Source organism: Heptranchias perlo, chromosome 4, assembly GCF_035084215.1.
Source record: "Heptranchias perlo isolate sHepPer1 chromosome 4, sHepPer1.hap1, whole genome shotgun sequence".
NCBI classification, from domain to species: Eukaryota; Metazoa; Chordata; class Chondrichthyes; order Hexanchiformes; family Hexanchidae; genus Heptranchias; species Heptranchias perlo.
In genome coordinates, this window is record NC_090328.1 from 64,377,970 (window position 1) to 64,398,778 (window position 20,809).

The 20,809-nt window shown below is 40.2% G+C and overlaps 1 protein-coding gene across 1 annotated transcript in view; it reads left to right on the plus strand.

The window, feature by feature from the left end:
- prdm6 (PR domain containing 6) overlaps window positions 1–20,809 on the plus strand; it is a 176,445-nt gene that overhangs the window by 131,346 nt on the left and 24,290 nt on the right. The window contains exons 5-6 of the mRNA XM_067982195.1: window positions 4,521–4,857; window positions 13,947–14,123. Coding sequence (XP_067838296.1) covers window positions 4,521–4,857; window positions 13,947–14,123 — 514 coding nt within the window. The remainder of the gene's footprint in view (window positions 1–4,520; window positions 4,858–13,946; window positions 14,124–20,809) is intronic.

Sequence of the window (20,809 nt, forward strand, 5' to 3'; positions counted from 1 at the left end):
AAACGGATACGATTTTTTTTTTATTTATTCGTTCATGGGATGTGGGCGTCGCTGGCGAGGCCGGCATTTATTGCCCATCCCTAATTGCCCTTGAGAAGGTGGTGGTGAGCCGCCTTCTTGAACCGCTGCAGTCCGTGTGGTGACTGTTCTCCCACAGTGCTGTTAGGAAGGGAGTTCCAGGATTTTGACCCAGCGACGATGAAGGAACGGCGATATATTTCCAAGTCGGGATGGTGTGTGACTTGGAGGGGAACGTGCAGGTGGTGTTGTTCCCATGTGCCTGCTGCTCATGTCCTTCTAGGTGGTAGAGGTCGCAGGTTTGGGAGCTGCTGTCGAAGAAGCCTTGGCGAGTTGCTGCAGTGCATCCTGTGGATGATACACACTGCAGCCACTGTGCGCCGGTGGTGAAGGGTGTGAATGTTTAGGGTGGTGGATGGGGTGCCAATCAAGCGGGCTGCTTTATCTTGGATGGTGTCGAGCTTCTTGAGTGTTGTTGGAGCTGCACTCATCCAAGCAAGTGGAGAGTATTCCATCACACTCCTAACTTGTGCCTTGTAGATGGTGGAAAGGCTTTGGGGAGTCAGGAGGCGAGTCATTCGCCGCAGAATACCCAGCCTCTGACCCGCTGTCGTAGCCACAGTATTTATATGGCTGGTCCAGTTAAGTTTCTGGTCAATGGTGACCCCCAGGATGTTGATGGTGGGGGATTCGGCGATGGTAATGTCAGTGAATGTCAAGGGGAGGTGATTAGACTCTCTCTTGTTGGAGATGGTCATTGCCTGGCACTTATCTGGCACGAATGTTACTTGCCACTTATGAGCCAAGCCTGGATGTTGTCCAGGTCTTGCTGCACGATATAATTGTGATTACTGAGACATGGCTGCAGGGTACCAAGGCTGGGAGCTGAATGTCCAAGGGTATTCGATATTTAGGAAGGAGAAGGAGGTGGGTCAGCGTTGTTAGTAAAGGATGAAATCAGAGCAATAATGAGAAAGAATATTGGCTCAGAAAATCAAGATATAGAATCAGTCTGGGTGGAGTTAAGAAGTACCAAGGTGCAGAAAACACTGGTGGGAGTTGTCTGTAGGCCTCCAAACAGTAGTGGTAATATAGGGGATGGCATCAAACAGGAAATTAGAGATTCTTGTAACAATAATCTCTAATTACAGTAATCATGGGTGATTTTCATCTACATATAGACTGGCCAAACCAAATTGGCAATAATACTGTGGAGGATGAATTCCTGGATTGTGTACGAGATAGTTCTTTAGACCAGTACATTGAGGAGCCAAGTAGGGAACAGGCTATCCTAGATTGGGTATTGTGCAATGAGAAGGAGTTAATTAATAATCTTGTTGTGCGGGGTCCTTTAGGGAAGAGTGACCATAATATGATAGAATCCTTCATTAAGTTGGAAAGTGAAGTAGTCCAATCCGAAACAAGGGTCCTAAATCTAAACAAAGGAAACTACGAAGGTATGAGGAGTGAGTTGGCTATGATAGATTGGGGAGCTTCATTAAAAGGCATGACAGTGGATAGGCAATGGCTAACATTTAAGGAATGAATGCATGAATTGCAACAGTTATACATTCCTTTCTGGCGCAAAAATACAAAAGGAAAAGTGGCCCAACCATGGCTAACAAAAGATATTAAGGACAGTATTAGATCCAAAGAGGAGTCATATAAAGTTGCCAGAAAAAGTAGCAAGCCTGAGGATTGGGAGCAGTTTAGAATTCAGCATAAAAGGACCAAGAGATTGATTAAGAGGGGAAAAATGGAGCATGAGAGTAAACTAGCAAGGAACATAAACACGGACTATAAAAGCTTCTACAAGTATGTAAAAAGAAAAAGATTAGTGAAGAACAATGTAGGTCTCTTACAGTCAGAAACAGGAGAATTTATAATGGGGAACAAGAAAATGGCAGAGTAATTAAACAAATGCTTTGGTTCTTTCTTCATGGAAGAGGACACAAATAACTTCCCAGACATGCTAGAGAACCAAGGGTCGAGTGAGAAGGAGGAATTAAAGGAAATTAGTATTAGTAAAAAAAAAGTGTTGGAGAAATTAATGGAACTGAAAGCCAATAAATCCCCAGGATCTGATAATCTGCATCCCAGAGTACTAAAAGAGGTAGCCATGGAAATAATGGATGCGTTGGTTATCATCTTCCAAAATTCTATAGTGTGGAGATGCCGGTGATGGACTGGGGTTGACAATTGTAAACAATTTTACAACACCAAGTTATAGTCCAACGATTTTATTTGAAATTTATTTCAAATAAAATCGTTGGACTATAACTTGGTGTTGTAAAATTGTTTACAAAATTCTATAGATTATGGAACAGTTCCTGCAGATTGGAGGGTGGCAAATATAACCCCACTATTTAAAAAAGGAGGGAGAGAGAAAACAGGGAACTACAGACCGGTTAGCCTAACATCAGTAGTAGGGAAAATGCTAGAGTCTATTATAAAGGAAGTGATAACAGGACACTTAGAAAATATCAACGGGATTAGACAAAGTCAACATGAATTTATGAAAGGGAAATCATGTTTAACAAACCTACTGGAGTTTTTTGAGGATGTAACTGGTAGAATAGATAAGGGAGAACCAGTGAATGTGGTGTATTTGGATTTTCAGAAGGCCTTTGAAAAGGTCCAACCTAAGAGGTTAGTGTGTAAAATTAAAGCATATGGGATTGGGGGTAATATACTGGCATGGATTGAAAATTGGTTAACAGACAGGAAACAGAGAGCAGGAATAAATGGGTCTTTTTCGGGGTGGCAGGCGGTGACTAGTGGGGTACCGCAGGGATCAGTGCTTGGGCCCCAGCTATTCACAATATATATCCATGATTTGGATGAGGGAACCAAATGTAATGTTTCCAAGTTTGCTGATGACACAAAACCAGGCAGGATTGTGAGTTGTGAGGAGGATACAAAGAGGCTTCAAGGCGATTTAGACAAGTTGAGTGAGTGGGCAAATACATGGCAGATGCAGTATAACATGGATAAATGTGAAGCTATCCACTTCGGGAGGAAAAACGGAAAGGCAGAGTATTATTTAAATGGTGATAGATTGGGAAACGTTGATTTACAAAGGGACCTGGGTGTCCTTGTACACCAGTCACTGAAAGCAAACATGCAGGTGCAGCAAGCAGTTAGGAAGGCAAATGGTATGTTGGCCTTTATTGCAAGAGGATTTGAGTACAGGAGCAAGGATGTCTTACTGTAGTTATACAGGGCCTTGGTGAGACCACACCTGGAGTATTGTGTGCAATTTTGGTCTCCTTACCTAAGAAAAGATATACTTGCCATAGAGGGAGTGCAGCGAAGGTTCACCAGACTGATTCCTGGGATGGCAGGACTGTCGTATGAGGAGAGATTGGGTCGACTGGGCCTGTTTTCACGAGAGTTTAGAAGAATGAGAGGGGATCTCATTGAAACGTATAAAAATTCTGACAGGACGGGACAAACTGGATGCAGGGAGGATGTTTCCCCTGGCTGGGAGTCTAGAACGAGGGGTCACAGTCTCAAGATACGGTGTAGGACATTTAGAACTGAGATGAGGAGAAATTTCTTCACTCAGAGGGTGGTGAACCTGTCGAATTCTCTACCACAGAAGGCTGTGGAGGCCAAGTCACTGAATATATTTAAGAAGGAGATAGATAGATTTCTAGGCAAAAAAGGCATCTTGGGGGATGGGGAGAAAGTGGGAATATGGTATTGAGATAGAAGATCAGCCATGATCATATTGAATGGCGGAGGAGGCTCGAAGGGCCGAATAGCCCACTCCTGCACCTATTTTCTGTGTCTCTATGAAACCGCATTTTATTCATTAAGTCAAGACTGTAAATGAATCTTTTCATAACTATCACTATTAGTAGCCATGTTTCAAACACCCAATTTCATGTTTTTCAATTCAGACTGATTAAGAAAATGGCTCTGATATTTACCTAAAACTGTTTCTTTCCTGAAAAAAAACCAACACAAGCTACTTCAGCATGAAGATTCAATTCTTCGTAATAGAATCAATAATAAACATCTCCCATCACAAATAATGTGTAAGCATAGGTGTTACTAAATATATTTTTATCTATTATGTACCTCATCAAATCAAAATAAAAATGACTAGAGCTTTGCCAGTCTATTATCTCATTCTATTATCTTGGAACTGAGCCAGGATAAAGAATTGCAGCTGGGCCTTCCCCTCTTTCTGCTTGACTTAAGTTTTCCTAGTGATGTGTAGATAGGGACAGACGTAACAGGTTAACTCCCCCATCTATCCCTTTACCTGATTCTGGCAGACCAATGAGGTGAGTAGGGCAGCCATTTGAGGATATATTTCTCTAATAGCTTTCTTTTAAAAATAAACAGTAAAACCTACCTATAGATATTGAAAGAGCTAAATAACTTGAAAGGTAAAGTTTGGATATAATTGTTTGCAATTGTGTTGCCTCAATACTTAAGTTGCGAATTTCATCTTTTTTAAGCAAAGGATGTTTCTTTTTTTATTCCCATAGTGAATGTCCCATCATCTCTTGCTGACGTAATGACCAGGCATGAGACGTTACAATCGTTCAACAAAACTGGCAAAATGCCACCTACGGGTGTATACCGTTCCCTGAGGTTTCCACAAACACCATGCAGCAAATCACTGTGTGACAAACCTGGGCCGCATGACTCCATAACTAACCACATCAATATGAAGAACCAACGAGTACTGGCAAGTCCAACCTCAACCAGCCATTTAAGTGGAGAATTCAGTGACTGGCACCTATGGAAGTGTGGACAGTGCTTTAAGACCTTTACCCAGCGGATTCTTCTACAGATGCACGTGTGCCCACAGAACCCAGACAGGTAATCTGAATCGAACACAGACACGTCATGAAATCACACACTGAACTGATAGTTTAAAGTTGAAACATTCTGCTTTTGTAGAGAGATCAGTCCCCATTTATTTATGATTCAAACGAGGAACGCAAGCATCAGATGCGCCTCCAAACATATTATTTTAGAAGAATTTTGTTGACAATCTGTGAGACTTTTGCACTATTTCCAATTGAAACAAAGGGGACAAATCAGTCCAAGAATTAAAGTGCAGCTACTTTAAGTGAAGTTGAGAACCACAGCTAACTTGAGTGGTACATTTTTCAACACCTGGCCTAATAACCATGTAACATTCCTTATGCTTATTAAAAATTTGCAAACTGGGGTTAAGTAAATAGTGCTTTCACCTTCCGAGCATTCACTGGTTGTCTGGAGGCTGCTCCCGTGTCAAGTACTTTACTCAGTGGCTTGGGGAGGGGGTCGTAGTCCATACACAAAAAGAAGTGTCAACAATCATCTCACATAACTTGTACATGAGATTATTAAAATCCGAGATGAGGGCGCAGTTTATGGGAAAAACAGGAACATGTGTAGTTTAAATGTTATGGGGTAGAAATTAGCAGACTCGCACTGCACAAGCAGCAAGCGCCCAAACAGAGAGGCCCGAGGCCGTCCACAGGCAGCTTGCCCCACGAGAGAAATGAATTTTGGGCCGCTAGCAGCAGTCCTTGAATGAGTTCCGGGAGGGGCGATCACCAGCACTGCAGGGTCAGGGGAGTACTCATGCTTCTCCTGGCTCTACAGAAAGGTTTTTTTAAAGAACAAAAATGTTTTAAAAACGTAACATTTGTTGGCGGCCACGGGATCCGCTGAAGAATGTTGAGTGGGGCAGGCCTGCATCGGGAACAAATTTTGTAGAGGGGTTCTTCAACGGACATTAGGCCCCTAATTTAGATATTTAAGAGGCCTTGTGCCTCGTTTTAGGCATTTGCCTAATAAGTGATCTCCATGAATTTAGCAGTGGAACCAACTCCTGCTCAGATAAGACAATGAAAATTGATATGCTTTGCGCTTATTGTCCGCCCAAAAAAACAGGTGCAATTCATGCAAATTTTTACCCCTATGACTTTTATTCTGTATTATTTTAATAAATGAATCTGTATTAAGAATTCATTGGATTTTTCAAACCACACAAGTAAAAATAAATTAAACCTTGAAATTATGATTTGGGAAAAAGTTTAGTCCCGATAGTTTGAAGTTGTTTTTATGCTAAAATAATTCAAATTAACCAGTTATTCAAATTAAGCAATGTAATTAGCACAGCAAAGCAGAAATTTAGTGCCCCCCAAAACTTTGAATTAACAGATAATTCAAATTAAGTGATTTTGAATGAAGAGTATTAGACTGTACAAGTGTATGAATACCTGCCTTTGTCATTTTAACATTAAAATAAAATAGAAGAGGATGTAATTTTATTTGAATATGTTAAGCATTCCATTTGACCCTGAGCTGAGCTTCCAACCCCATACCCGCTGCATCATCAAGACCGCCTACTTCCAACTCCGTGATATCACCCGTCTCTGCCCCTGCCTCAGCCCATCTGCTGCTCAAACCTTCATCCATGCCTTTGTTACCTCCAGACTCGACTATTCTAATGCTCTCCTAACCCTTCTCCCATTTTCCACCCTCTGTAAACTGGAATGCATCCGAAACTCTGCTGTCCATATCCTAACTCGCACCAAGTCCCGTTCTTCCATCACCCCTATGCTTGCTGACCTACATGAGCTCCCGGTCCAGCAACAACTCAAATTTAAAATTCTTATCCTTGTGCTCAAATCCCTCCATGGCCTCATCCCTCCCTATCTCTGTCACCTCCTCCAGCCCTACAACCCTCTGAGAACTCTGCATTCCTCCAATTTTGGCCTCTTGCGCATCCTCGATTTCCTTCGCCCCACCATTGGTGGCCATGCCTTCAGCTGTCTAGGCCCTAAGCTTTGGAATTCCCTCCCTAACCGTCTCCGCCTCTATACTTCTCTCTCCTCCTTTAGGACGCTCCTTAAAATCTACCTCTTTGTCTAAGCTTTTGGTCACTTGTCCTAGTATCTCCTTATGTAGCTTGGTGCCAAATTTTGTCTGATAATGCTCCTATGAAGCACCTTGGGACATTTTACTACGTTAAGGGTGCTATATAAATGCAAGTTGTTGTTGTTATAGTAGTATCTCACAGTGTCATTTGAAGGCATTATAAAATGTTAGTGTTAGAGACAAATGTTCTAACTCTAAAACTATTTACTAAAAATGATGTTAGATGTATATTTAATTTACGTGTATTTAAAGTGTAACATGATGCCCCAGCTCATGATCAAACATTTCTCAAAAATGGCTTATTTATTTCTGTGTTCATAGTTTTTTTCTTTGCACACGTGAATGTACAAGAAACAGTAAAACCATTCAACTATATCAATCCAAGGATTTATGACTGGATAGGATACTAATCATGTGTTTTTAAGTAATTGGCATCCATTTTGAAAGTAGGCTCAGTTTCAAGCAAAATATGACAGTAACATTTAAGTGAGATATATGAACATAGGATGTATTTTGCTCTCTATGTAAAGCTAAAAAAAAATTATTTTAACTACACTAGGGAGGCTTACAATGACAGTTTATTAAAATAATTTCCCTTTAACTTTACACAGAGCAGAATATAACCGGAAAACTTTCAGGAACAGGGAAAGGCTATGAGGTTCAGCAACCTATCCCTTTGGATTGCTCTTAATCCTATCTATCTGACCTTTAACCATAGGTCTCAATCCTTTCTCCTTTTAGAAACAAATCCAGTTGTTGTTTTTGAACTCATAATAGGCTTTTCTGTTAACTTATTACACAATTCTATCATCCTTTATGTAACAAAATTCCATCTGATGCCCTTTCTCACTGCCAAATTTTTAATTTTTAATTTGTTTTACCTGGTGAGTGCTTTACCATGGTGAACAGTGTGGATTAACTTTGTCAATCACCTTTATTTGTAGGTATTTTTAAAATCGGTACATCTTCCTGCTTCCTTCCATATCAGTTTTTTTTTAATTCGTTCATGGGATGTGGGCGTCGCTGGTGAGGCCAGCATTTATTGCCCATCCCCAATTGCCCTTGAGAAGGTGGTGGTGAGCCGCCTTCTTGAACCGCTGCAGTCCGTGTGGTGAAGGTTCTCCCACAGTGCTGTTAGGAAGGGAGTTCCAGGATTTTGACCCAGCGACGATGAAGGAACGCCGATATATTTCCAAGTCGGGATGGTGTGTGACTTGAGGGGGAACGTGCATGTGGTGTTGTTCCCATGTACCTGCTGCTCTTGTCCTTCTAGGTGGTAGAGGTTGCGGGTTTGGGAGGTGCTGTCGAAGAAGCCTTAGCGAGTTGCTGCAATACATCCTGTAGATGGTACACACTGCAGCCATAGTGCGCCGGTGGTGAAGGGAGTGAATGTTTAGTCTGGCGGATGGGGTGCCAATCAAGCAAGCTGCTTTGTCCTGGATGGTGTCGAGCTTCTTGAGTGTTGTTGGAGCTGCACTCATCCAGGCAAGTGAGCCTGTGGCATCTATCAGAGTCACTATGAGTAACTGGTGAAATGTGTGTTCGGTGGTGTGGGTTGCATTGTCGGTGGAGAGGAATGGGCAACACAGGCTCTGGCAAGTTTGCAGGAGTTCTAAGTTTCAATTTGGAGGCAGTTAGTGATCACAGTGCTAGGAATTGAGCAGTCAAGAGTGCTGATTAAGGAATTTTGCTCCTTTAAGCCTCTGACATAGTTTAGATGCTTTACATGATGCATCATTTTTAGAAGAAAATATCTTTAGTCAAATGTTAATATCATATCTCAAGGAAGTCATGCTTTTGTCTCTGTAAAAGATTCTCTCACGTTTAATTCAGCCAGAGAGACTGAGTATTTGGTCAAGCATTAACTGATCAAAGAGAGTCAGCATGGATTTGTGAAGGGGAGGTTATGTCTGACTAATCTAGTTGAATTTTTTGAGGCGGTCACTAGCATGGTGGATAGGGGAGGGTCTATGGATGTTATCTATATGGACTTGCAGAAGACATTTGATAAGGATCTGCACAAGAGATTATTAGCAAAAATGGAAGCACATGGAATTGGAGGTAACCTTGTGACATGGGTGGATAATTGGTTGGGAGGTAGGAGATGGAATGTAGGATAAATGGAACATTCTCTGATTGGCAGGATAGGACAAGTGGTGTTCCCCAGGGATCTGTATGGGGGCCTTAGCTTTTCATCATAAATATTAATGACTTGGATGAAGGAATTGAGTGTTGTAAATCCAAGTTTTCAGATGACACTATATTAGGAGGCCCCGTAAGTTGTGTAGATGTGAGCAGGAAGTTACAAAGGGACATAGACAGACTTCGTGAGTATGCTAGATGGTGTTCAATGTGGGGAAGTGTGAAGTCATTTGCTTTGGATCCAAAAAAGACTAGGAGCTCTGGAGGAGCAAAGGGATTTAGGTATCCAAGTACAAAAATCACTCAAAGCTAGTGCACATGTACAAAAATAGTTAAAAAGACTAATGGAATGTTGGCTTTTATCTCAAGGGGAATACAAAGGGGAGGAAGTGATAGTCCAATTGTACAGAGTCTTGTCAGAACTGATCTGGTATATTGCTTTCAATTTTGGGCAATGAACCTAAGGAAAGATAAATTGGCCTTGTGGGGCGTTGGGGGGGGGTGCAGCTCAGATTCACCAGACTGATACCAGGGCTTAAAGGGTTAAATTATGAGAACAGTTGCACAAATGTGGTTTATATTCCCTCGAGTTTAGATGGTTGAGGGTGATCTATTCAAGGTCTTCAAAATGATGAAGGGATTTGATTGGTTGATACGGAGAAACTATTTCTTCTGGTGGGGGAACCCAGAACAAGGGGGCATAATCTTAAAATCAGAGTTAGGCCATTTAGGAGTTTAATCAGGAAGCACCTTTTCACATAAAGGGTAGTGGAAAGCTGGAATTCTTTCAAAAGGCTGTGGATGCTGGGTCAGTTGAAATTTTCATGGCTGAGATCAATAGATTTTTGTTAGGTATGGGGATCAAGGGTTATGGAGCAAAGGCAGGTAAATGGGGCTGAGGTTCAGATGAGCCATGATCTAATTGAATGGTGGAACAGACTTGAGGTACTGTATGGCCTACTCCTGTTCGTATATTCCTGATGTGTAATGCACTATCTAGATCTAATTAACTGCTAGTAGGTAATGAATTGTGAATTTTGCTTAGTACTGTTTTTTTAATGCATATACAATCATCAATCCAGTGGGACTGTCAGAAGGAAATAACTGCTCAATAACATTGAGGAATATTGCTGCCAATCATTCAGTGTCTTAAAGGGATTGTTTCAGTGAATCTAAAATAATTACATCTCTAACTTCTATGCCTTACTGTAAAAGTAAATTATTTTTGGTGCACCTACATTGATCCTGCACTGACAAAACTGTTTCTTTAATTTGCTATGAAGAATGAATTTAACCATAACATGGGCAGATGCCATTAAAAATTTCCCTCCTTAATTTCTCCTTTATATAGAGTGAGTTTAAATAAAATCTTATAGGATTGATCTAAATTTAGAATTTGAAACTGGAAAATCGTAATTTCCTGATAAAACGTTCTGAATGCAGTATTGCTACTGAATATACTGCCATTCTGAATTTGTTATACTCCCAACCAATGTCACATTCACAGCCCATTCCAGGACAACAGAAAAGCCATGAAATAAAGTACAACTGTAGAAACTTAACATAAAAAATTTTTCTTGATACAGATAAGATATAAACATTATTTTTAAATGTTTAGGTGTAAGCTGACTGGTATAACTTATTTCAGATTCAGTGAAAGAATCCCTTTAAGATATATACAGAAGATGAATGTTGCCTGGATACCTTGGATTCCACAGGGGATAAAGATGGTGTGAAAGTTTGTCAATATCAAATTTTATGGCTTTGAAGTGTGGATGAGATTTAGCTGAACTAGATCTTTACTCACTGGATTGAATGTTGATTGAATATTTATTTTTTAAAGTTATCTGTATTTGTCTTTCTTTCTCAGTTCCCATCTGAGTTGCTATTTCTCATAATTGTCTGAATATTATAAACAGGAAAATGAAAGCTTGGGACTAATGCTTTCAATGTGAATGGATAAAACACAAAGAACTAGCAACTGAGTCACTTTGGGAATTTGCATTAATGTGGCAACATTTGCATTTGTGCTGTGTTTGTTTCAATCATTTTTATGAAAACAGAACTTTCAGAATTTAAATGGACAAACCAGTAGTTGAATAACAAGGATGTTCAAAATTAGAATCCTGTAGTATCAGTGTAAATTAGATTTTGATGTAATTTCCTATAAAATATTTAGCAGTGGAATATAAGACATGTGGAAAATGGAACACTTCATTTCTTACATGAAAAGATAAAATTTGTAAATGGCATTATCAAACTAAATTTAGCAGAACATAGCCAATCCAAGTAATGCAAATCTCCAGTGTGTAACACTCTTTGAAAGAATTCACAAATTCAAAAGGTAAAACATTGTCTGAGTTGCACATTGCCAACAGTAAACTGTAGAGGATCATGCAATTCTAATCCCATAGCAAACCTAGAAGATCAAGTAAAAACCATGGCCCCTGAATTTTTGTGGGGTTCTCCTGATCTCCGGCCACAACTTTGATGGGACATTGGTGATGCCCCAAGAGAAATGATGTTAATGGCCATGTTTAACTATTTACCCCATTTCTCTGGAGGTTCTGACGATCTCAGATACCCTGCTGATTTAAAAGCACTGAAGCCCAAGGTATAGGGACCCAGTACAAGATGGGGATCAACCAAACCTCCTCCCTAACTAAAGCTTTTAAAAATTTGCTTATTGGCTAATTGAAGTACCGTCCAGAGATAGAACTGTGTAGCTTATTGTATATCTATTATAGACCAAACTATTGCTGGTGTTTTTACAGATGAAAGCAAAACGATAGATATGTAGGAACAAAAGGATGAAAACACAGATGTCAATAATGAATTTGCAGTCATTCATCCAGTATTGAACACAATGCAAAGTATATTGCAAATATATTGACAAATTATGCTTAAACAATATACTCAAAATATTTCCAATACATGTTGCACGTTGGCCATGTTGCCTCATGCTTGTAACAGTTAGTTGACCAGATGACAGTTCCTCCAAGAAGAGGTTCTGGTTCATCGTCTCCACCATTCTTATTTAATGTTATATGTATTGGTCTCTAAGTGCCTCTATGTACACTAAGAGGATCCTCCACTCCCATGATGCAGCACTAAACCTCGGGCTCCTTGTTGGAGTAAAAGAACCAAAGTTAGATGGCTATGTACTGAACTGGATCTTTTTTTATTATGCAGTTTCTTTAGACCAATCCCCTATGTACCACATTCTTGAAGTATTTTTTATAATACATAGTGATAATGATGTAAAATTGGCACCATTAAAATAGTTTTGGATTTTACTCCCAATCTCTCCCTGGCAATGCTCTGCAGAAAAATATGATTAAGTGTTGTAATGGTTGGAGATTTACAGTGTGCAATATAGATAACAATGTTGTATAATATTACCATCATTGAAATAGTCTGGCAATCAAAAATGCGTACACATTCCTGACGCTCTTTAGAACCAAACTAGTGACTGTAGGCGTACGTGAAGCTACCTGAGCTCACAATGCTGAGACACATTTGCTGGCTTTATCCAAGTTCACCACAATGTAGCATGCAATATTTTTAACAGTATTAAGCAAAAGTAAGCAATATTGCAGTGCAGCTCTTTCAAACTTTATATTTTAAAATGACACGTTTATGCTTGATTATCAGCTGAGTGTTATACTGTATTTCATTACATTGCTTGTCAAACCTTGTTAGAGGATCTGGGGCCTCCTCGAATGACACTGTCAGTGTTGATTACGTCCAAATTATGGGCAATTTTATGCAAATATTGAGTGTTGTCCAGGTCCACAAGGTTTACAGAAGAGTGACAAAAGCTTGTTCTCTAAAGTATACACTGCCTATTTACATTGATATTCTGTCAACTTGAGGTGCTTTATTGCCTTAAGCACTTTTATAAGTAAACTGTAATATAAAAAGCCAATGCAATAGAATACGATAAAAAAAATCATAATGCATCCCGCAGTTAATCATAACATTTAATCATAATTCATCCCACAGCATCATATAAATTGACTGGGAGTAGTACTAATACTCCATTACTGAAATGTACCTAAACCAGATTTGGAGATTATACAAATATTTTTTAAAAATTTTTGGATGAAAGTTTTGAAATGTTGCCAGTGTAAGCTTGCCCTCCAGTGACAGTGTGAAGAAATGAAAATTCATAGTATCCCATAATTTCTTAGGAGGAGCAAAATTTAGGTGAGAAGGAGGCCACGTGACCTGGTCTCAAGCCTCTATTATTGCTGCTCTGAGCCAGGGAGTGGGAGTTGGATATAGCAGCTGAGTGAGGACTCTCACACCAGTTTCCAATCCTCTCATAGGGAGGAAGCTGGTCTTTATCCCCAAAAATAAGGTTGAGTCTGGAAATTTTAGCAGAGGAAATTTGAACTTGCATCCCATAACTAATTGTGGTGGCATACATTAGTGCTCGATGCCTAGCACTATTATTATGTCACTTGGAGTGTGTTACTCTTTAAATATTTCATTTACCATTTCCTAGTTATTGCAAGTGAGGAGGGCATAGCTATCTGTACCTCGCCCGTGATTGAATCACACGATTTGACAAGCAGTGATATCAGTAATTAGTTAACTGAATGATACAGAGGAATATGACAGCTTTATTTTGATTATATGGGAGTTGTACGTAATTTCAGCTAATGGCCCAGTTAGAGAACAGCAAATGAACAGTACCTGAATGAGTAAGAGGAATTGAATATTAGACAATATTGAAAGCTTCACCAGATAAATAAAAACATATTTCTAATTTTAATACAATAAAAACTGCTTTGTTTAATTTGATAAATGATAGACTGTAGAAGACACTTTTTTAACAGATCACATCTAACTACAATAGTATTGACAAATGACTGGTTGTCTTCCAGGCCTTACCAATGTGGACACTGCTCGCAATCCTTCTCCCAGCCTTCAGAATTGAGGAATCACGTTGTCACCCACTCCAGCGACAGACCTTTTAAATGTGGGTACTGTGGTCGTGCTTTTGCTGGAGCTACAACATTGAACAATCATATTCGGACACATACAGGGGAAAAACCATTTAAGTAAGTAATCTTAACAAGTTACATCAATTACCTGCTTTAGGCCAAACTATCACCAGCATCTCCTGAAGAATTCAGTGTAGCAAATGTTATCATGGCCAGTTACAGTGCTTATTTTGAGATATTTTGAATAAGTCTAGAAACATGGATTCAGATATTTGAGAAAGGCTTTTGCCCCAGTTTATTCATTTTAATTTAAATTGAGCTATCCTTTTAATAATGGTGCCATTTTGGGCAGAAGGATAATTTACTGGTTCTTCCTTTTTATGGCTGAACAACAGTCTCTCTGTAGTCACAGCAAATTTCTGTGCACTGTAATTAATTTCATTTTCATTTGAATTCCATTCAGGTATTGTGTGTGTAGATCTTTGCTAATAAATGGTGCAGGTCCAAGTTCCCTGTTGGTAGTGGGTGCAGGTCCAAATTCCCTGATGATGATGAAGGCACTTTTAATTCCTCTTCAGGCTGGTAGTAGGTGCAGGTCCTAGTTCCCCAGTGGTGAACCAGAGTCATTTAATGTAACCGATGGAAATAGCGGCAGCATGTTTTCTCTTGAATCTTATTTCTTCTTACAAAACAAACAAGGTTTCTTGTTATTGTTTTAGGAAACAATTAACCAATATTGCTAATCCATCCAATTAGCATACTTTCCAGTCTTTCTAACACAGGTCAGGATAAAGGTCCAAGTGGAGCACAGGGTATGGCATTCACTGGGTGACTCCCTAGTGACCGAGAACTCCATACCAGAATTTGGGAGCATGGTGGCTTACATTTTTATTCTGTTCAGATTGGAAATCTGTGGGTAGGTGCTGGGGAGCTGAAAATAGAGCTGTAACATTACAGCAGACTCAGAATAACTCAAACTGATGTGCATCTGTAGACAAAAATGGGCATTACGGGCAATGAACAACATACTTTAAAAATCCTTTATCTGAGCAATCCAGGAATTTGCCTCAATCAATTGGGAAAATTCTAGCATACAGGTCCATGTGCTATGCTGCAACTTCTTAGTAGCAGTTAATTTTTAATATTGCAGAAGCCCTTCTTCCCCACTAAAAACTAATGTGTTGGTGAGTTTCAAGCAGGGGGGGTAGGACACATCATGGACATGCTCCACTCAAACGGTTACTCGCACCTAGAAGATCTCATAATACAGACTTTGGCATGAAACATGTATTCCTCCAAAGTATTTGAAACAGATTAATAATAGGGTGAATTTTCTGTTCTGCATGGTCGGTAGCACCAGTGGAGAATTAGCGAACAAGGGCTGGAAAAACCATTGGCAGATCTTCACCTATTGTGTTTCACACAGCATCTTCTGGTCAGCCTTTTAGGCCAGGATACTGTGCTCATTCAAAATGGGTGAAAGCTTCATTTTAATAATACAATTAACAAAGGCACGATTTCCTGATCTTGCAGGGAATGCACTGTGCCCTCAGATCATTGGTATAAAACAGGCAATCGAGGTCAAACATATTTTGGCCTGAGGAATTTGTTGCTTAAAGGGACAGGAGCTTTTTTGGAGCACATATGAAATGGACTTAAACTTTGGGTTTGTGACAGTTGGGCTGTTCATCATTGTTGGTTTTTGAGGCTTTTGGCCCAATTTGTTGCCAGCAGGATTTATCATTGCTACAAGCAGAATTTTGGATGTAGGAATTCCAATGGGCATGCCTCTCTTTTTGTATTATTTGGAGGAGGAAAAAGAGGATAGAAAGGCAGGCTCAATTGCATGAGAGGCAGATTGCCCGACCTGTCCTTATCCACACAGCTAGGTCTACTTACCTGGAAACATCCAAGGAAAATTGCCTTACAGGCTGCACTTCACCAGGATGGCAGAGACAAAGTTGTGACATCTGCTGCAAGTGATGTTTAGACAACCTCCTTTTGGGAAGGCATTGCAAGGAGCAGTCAATGTCACCACAGCCTTGAGCTTTGCCTCAGGCTCATTCCAAACTATTACATGGGACCTGGCATGAACGGCAAGGGATTCCACTCCATGGATGTGCAGGTGGTCAGTGATCAGCAAAGTAGAATCATGCAGGTGAAATCCTGCTTCCCATGCAGCAGTCATGACGTCTTAATCTTAAGACATTCCTGCATACCTATTCCTATTCAATGGAGAAGGCAGGCAGCAAGGATGACTTCTTGGAGACCAAAGCTACCTTCTTCAGCCTTGGCTCATGACACCATTGAGACAGCCATGAAGACCAATTGAGCAAAGGTACAATAAGGCCCATACAGCTACCAGAGATTCTGGCAGAGCTATATTGTAGGATGCTGCTTGATCTTCCAGGCATCTGAAATGCTGCTTCAGGCTGATCTCTGCATTAATTCAAATACCTTGGATGCAAATCCTTTCATTTGCTAATACCTTATCTTGGGAGAAAACTCTCTGGACATAGTTGAAATAAAGTGCAATCAAATGTAATTCAGTACAAGTGAGGAATGTATGTGGATATTGTGTTTTATGCCCTGGTGCTTCTCCTTGTTTTGTTTGACAAAAGAGGAACATATGTTGAAATGCTGGCTGCAAAGACCCCCCTTTCAAACAAGGGTTAACTAATAATGTGATGGTGTGCTCGAATCATGCATACAACTGAATGGGTGACTGGGTGGGGGTAAGTCAGTGAATAGGAAGAATAACATGAAAAGGGTGGTACTAGTCCGGAGCTTTGAGGAGGCCTCCAGCTTCATCATGGCCTACTCCCTGCATGTTCTCACACTCCAGGATGTCAAGCATGGCCTGTTCAAACTAACTTAAAGATCTAAAATTAGAGGGCCTCCCTCTGTTCGGGTTTGCTCCTTTGTTATGCGCTGCCTTGTCCTGCAAACAGAGAAGTAGCGTTGAGATGTTAGAAGTGTGAAGAGCACATGAAGTGAGATCCACGTACCACCCCGCACCCCAGCTTGTGTGAGAGTAAATGAACATGCATCTCGTTGGTAGGTTGTGTTGTTGGCTCACCTTTCCAAATGGCACTATGACTGCAGTTACAGTTTGAAGTGGCAGTAATAAGGTGTGCCTGATGCAGTATGGTCATATATGTGAAGCCTGGAAAGAACTGTTTTGTGAATCTTTATCTTGCAGTGTCAGTCAGGGTTTATCAGGGTGAAAGGAAACACTTTGTGGCATATATAATCTGCCCATCCACCTGGTATAATGAAATAATAGCTAGCCTCTCTGTAGCATATTTTCTCAGGCTGTTAAGGTTTATCCTCATCAGCTCCCTTGTCATTTAGCTGTTGGACACAGCACAGGCTCTGTCCATAACCTCATATGCATCAGACCAATGGAGCTATTGTGGGCAGAGTACCTTGGGATTCCAAACGTGGTAACCCTCTTTTGCAGAATTTCTTCCACAAGCACTTCCAAAACAACATCACAAAAAGCAGTGCTCCGTATCCTTTACCGCCCTTTCCAGCTTTGTGGCCAGCAAGAATTTAGGAATCACTTTAAATGGCAACTGCAGGCTTTAAGAGATGTAATCATCCCCCTCCCCCGCGAGTTGTCGCTGTCAGGCCGGGAGTTGGCTATGCATAATTGATTAGGTTGACTTTGTAAATTTTGGCATAGTTGGCCCAGCATTAAACCCACTGCACTCCAGTCCTACCAGTTCAACGCCAAGCCGGGAATATTTACCCTTATGTTTATAGGGGCACTGAAGCTTTAAATGATGCATTGTCCCAAAAGTATTTGGTAGAGCTCGTACAGACAAAATGGACCTGAGGTCGCTACCTATATCCTCCAGTACTAGCTGTGCTCCATGGAACAAAATCCAAAAAATAAACTTTTATAGAACTCAGCTAATACACTCTTACCTGTTCCAAGTACCGATACACTGCAGACATCTGCTACTGCTATACTGTAAACCTTAGGAAGATTCATGGAAACACTTCAACAATCTGATTGATTTTACCTAGGTTACTGTGTAAATAGATTTTTGTAATTAATTGAAGAGGTTTCGGGGTCAGAATGGAAAATAGATTTCTTTTAATCTAAAGGCGTTACTTACGAGTGACCTTGTTGGCTCTACTTAATTTTTTTTTAACACCTTATTCCTGTCATCTTTAGGAAAGGGTTGCGATGCAATAGGGACTTTAATTGGCAAAGCCAGTGACAATTTTACCTGATGTCTTTTAAGGTGGTAATAGTTTTCATCCCTAATCTTTGACATGCATCAAAATATTATCATTCTTCTGGAAATAAACTAGTTCAGGACACAAATTGGCAATACAGAAATTCTTATTAAATTGTGATTATAAAGAAAATAAATTGCACATGTTGGCAAAGAAAAATATGAAATTCAGTGATGTACTTATTAAAAAAAACTCTCCTTTAGACAGGGTATAAGTCTTCCTGTTATCAAGAATGAAACCAGAACATGTATTAAAGTAACTAGTAGATCTTCAGTGGTGTGACTCACGGTAAGTCGGAGGACACTGGCTCTCCCTTACCTGTCTATGTTGTGTTCATGTCTCTTTTAATTCTGCTGTGTTTGTTGCTTTTCTCTCTGTGGTCTTTTGTTTGTTTTTCTTTCTCTTTTTGTTCTTTCCTCATGGCGGGAGGTGGGAGGTGGCATGGAAGAGAACGGAGCTGTAGAGGGCTACAAGTTGCATGTTCTGCTGGTTAGTATGGAGAAAATATGGCTTGTAGGTTTTGGTGCCTTTCTTGAGATTCAGTAGAAATTCGTCTATGCATTTTCGTTGTACTGTAATGGCTTGCTGCCTTTGCCTTGTATCCCCCATATCCATTTTCTCCCTTGCATTTAACCCTATCTGGTGTCCTGTGATTTTCTATTGCTTCCTGCACTATAATTCACTATCCTGTCCCCTAATGTCCTGCAATAAGTTGAGCACTGTGCTTTCAGTTACCATTTTTTCATCTTGTGTTTTCTGTAGCCTCATCCTTTGGCAACATTCTCTAGAGTTCTGGAGCAGATAGATAAGTATTACACTTATTGTCATAGCCCCCTCCCTGCATAATTTTTGCAGTCCACATCACTTTCTCCCTCTCGTGCCCTTACGCACTGTAATTCTTTATCCTGCAATGAGTTAAGTACTATCCCTTCACCTTGCTGGTCACTCTCTCAATGTATGGTTCCTGAGGCCTCATTGTATGGTAGCATTCTCTAGAGTCTTTTAACAGATATCTTTTCCTTCTGCATCTGCTGGTGAGAGTCCTACACCAGTATTGGCATCAAAAACTAGGTTAGAAGGGAGAGTGGGAGTTAGATAATGTTGGGAGCAAGTGAGGGAGAGAGGAATGTTGTAAAGAAGCCAGTGCTAGAACTGAACCAAGCAGGGCAGTATCAGGAGCAGGGGTGGGTGGGGAGGTCTAGCAGCAGAGGTGCCAAGCCAGTAGGGCTAAAGTAGAATAGGAGTGTTCAAGAAAGCTCACCAGTACGTTTGCCATGCCAATGTCACCTACAATCTGAGAATCAATAAAAAAAAGTACATGAATACATACGATTTTTAATAATATATAGTTTTGTGAGGTGTGTTCTAGGATGAAGAATGAGGAGCAGAGCTTAGCATGCTCAATTCACAACATACCTGATTTCTTGGTAATTAAAATTAATCAGCAGAAAATTAGGAGCACCACAAATCAGGTGCGCTGACCTCTGACCATATAAAAATAGCCTTCCCTAATGGTTTACTGGGTAAATGCTTAGGAATAATGATATCAAGCCACACAGATGATAGCAGGTTCTAGATTCAGTCCCCTGTCTGTACTGAGTTAGGCTGATCTCAGTTGAGGTAGCAGTGGGGACATTTAATTGGCCAGAATTCCTGCTGTTGATTATCATCCATTACTGGAATGTACACAATAAATGCTTGGTACAATATCAAATGATAAATGCAGATGAGGGAAGACTTTTGGTCCATCCTTGCTCATTCATCCAAAAAAAGGTTACATTTCTCCTGCCATGTTATCTAATGGTATTTTGAATGATTCTGCCTCCACTATCCTGCTCAGGAGACTATTCCAAGTGTTGATCACTCTTTGTGTGAAGAGGTTCTCCCTGACATCTGGAATAAATTGTCCTTTCACAGCTTTAGTCTTCTGCTATCTTGGCATATGTTGAAGTAGAGTACTGGATTTATTATATCTATACTATTTAATATCTTGTATATTCTACAGGGCCCCCTCCCAGTGGTTACTTTAAAGGCTAAAGTGGCCCAGTTTTCCAATGTTTCTTTGTAAGCCAGTCTTTTACACCAGGGATTAATTTCTCTGTATCATCTACATAATGTAAATGTTTCCTTTATGTCTTAATGACCAAAACTAAATGAAATCGGGCTGTAGTTGTATTTATGCAGGATCAGCTTAGTGAGATGATATCTTTCGGGTGATCTAAGCTATTAATGAGAAATTGTGTTCTATTGCATGTTTAGCATAGGTGCAGTGCAATAGATCACACTGCACCAACCCAGATAAGTGGGAAGTAAGGCATGGATTTGTAACCTTAATTCCCCATAGAGTGACTTCCCAATTCTGACCATTCAAGAAAAATACCATGTGGTACTCAGATATAATGGAAAGGGAAGGAAAATCAGAGACAGGGTCACCCCAGATGCTCTTGCCTGGCATTTGATTACAGACAGCATCATCTGGGGGTCTGTGAGCAGGTGAGATAAATTATTATTTTCATTCTCTTATTAGAAAAAGAACTGCTAGGTTGATTGAT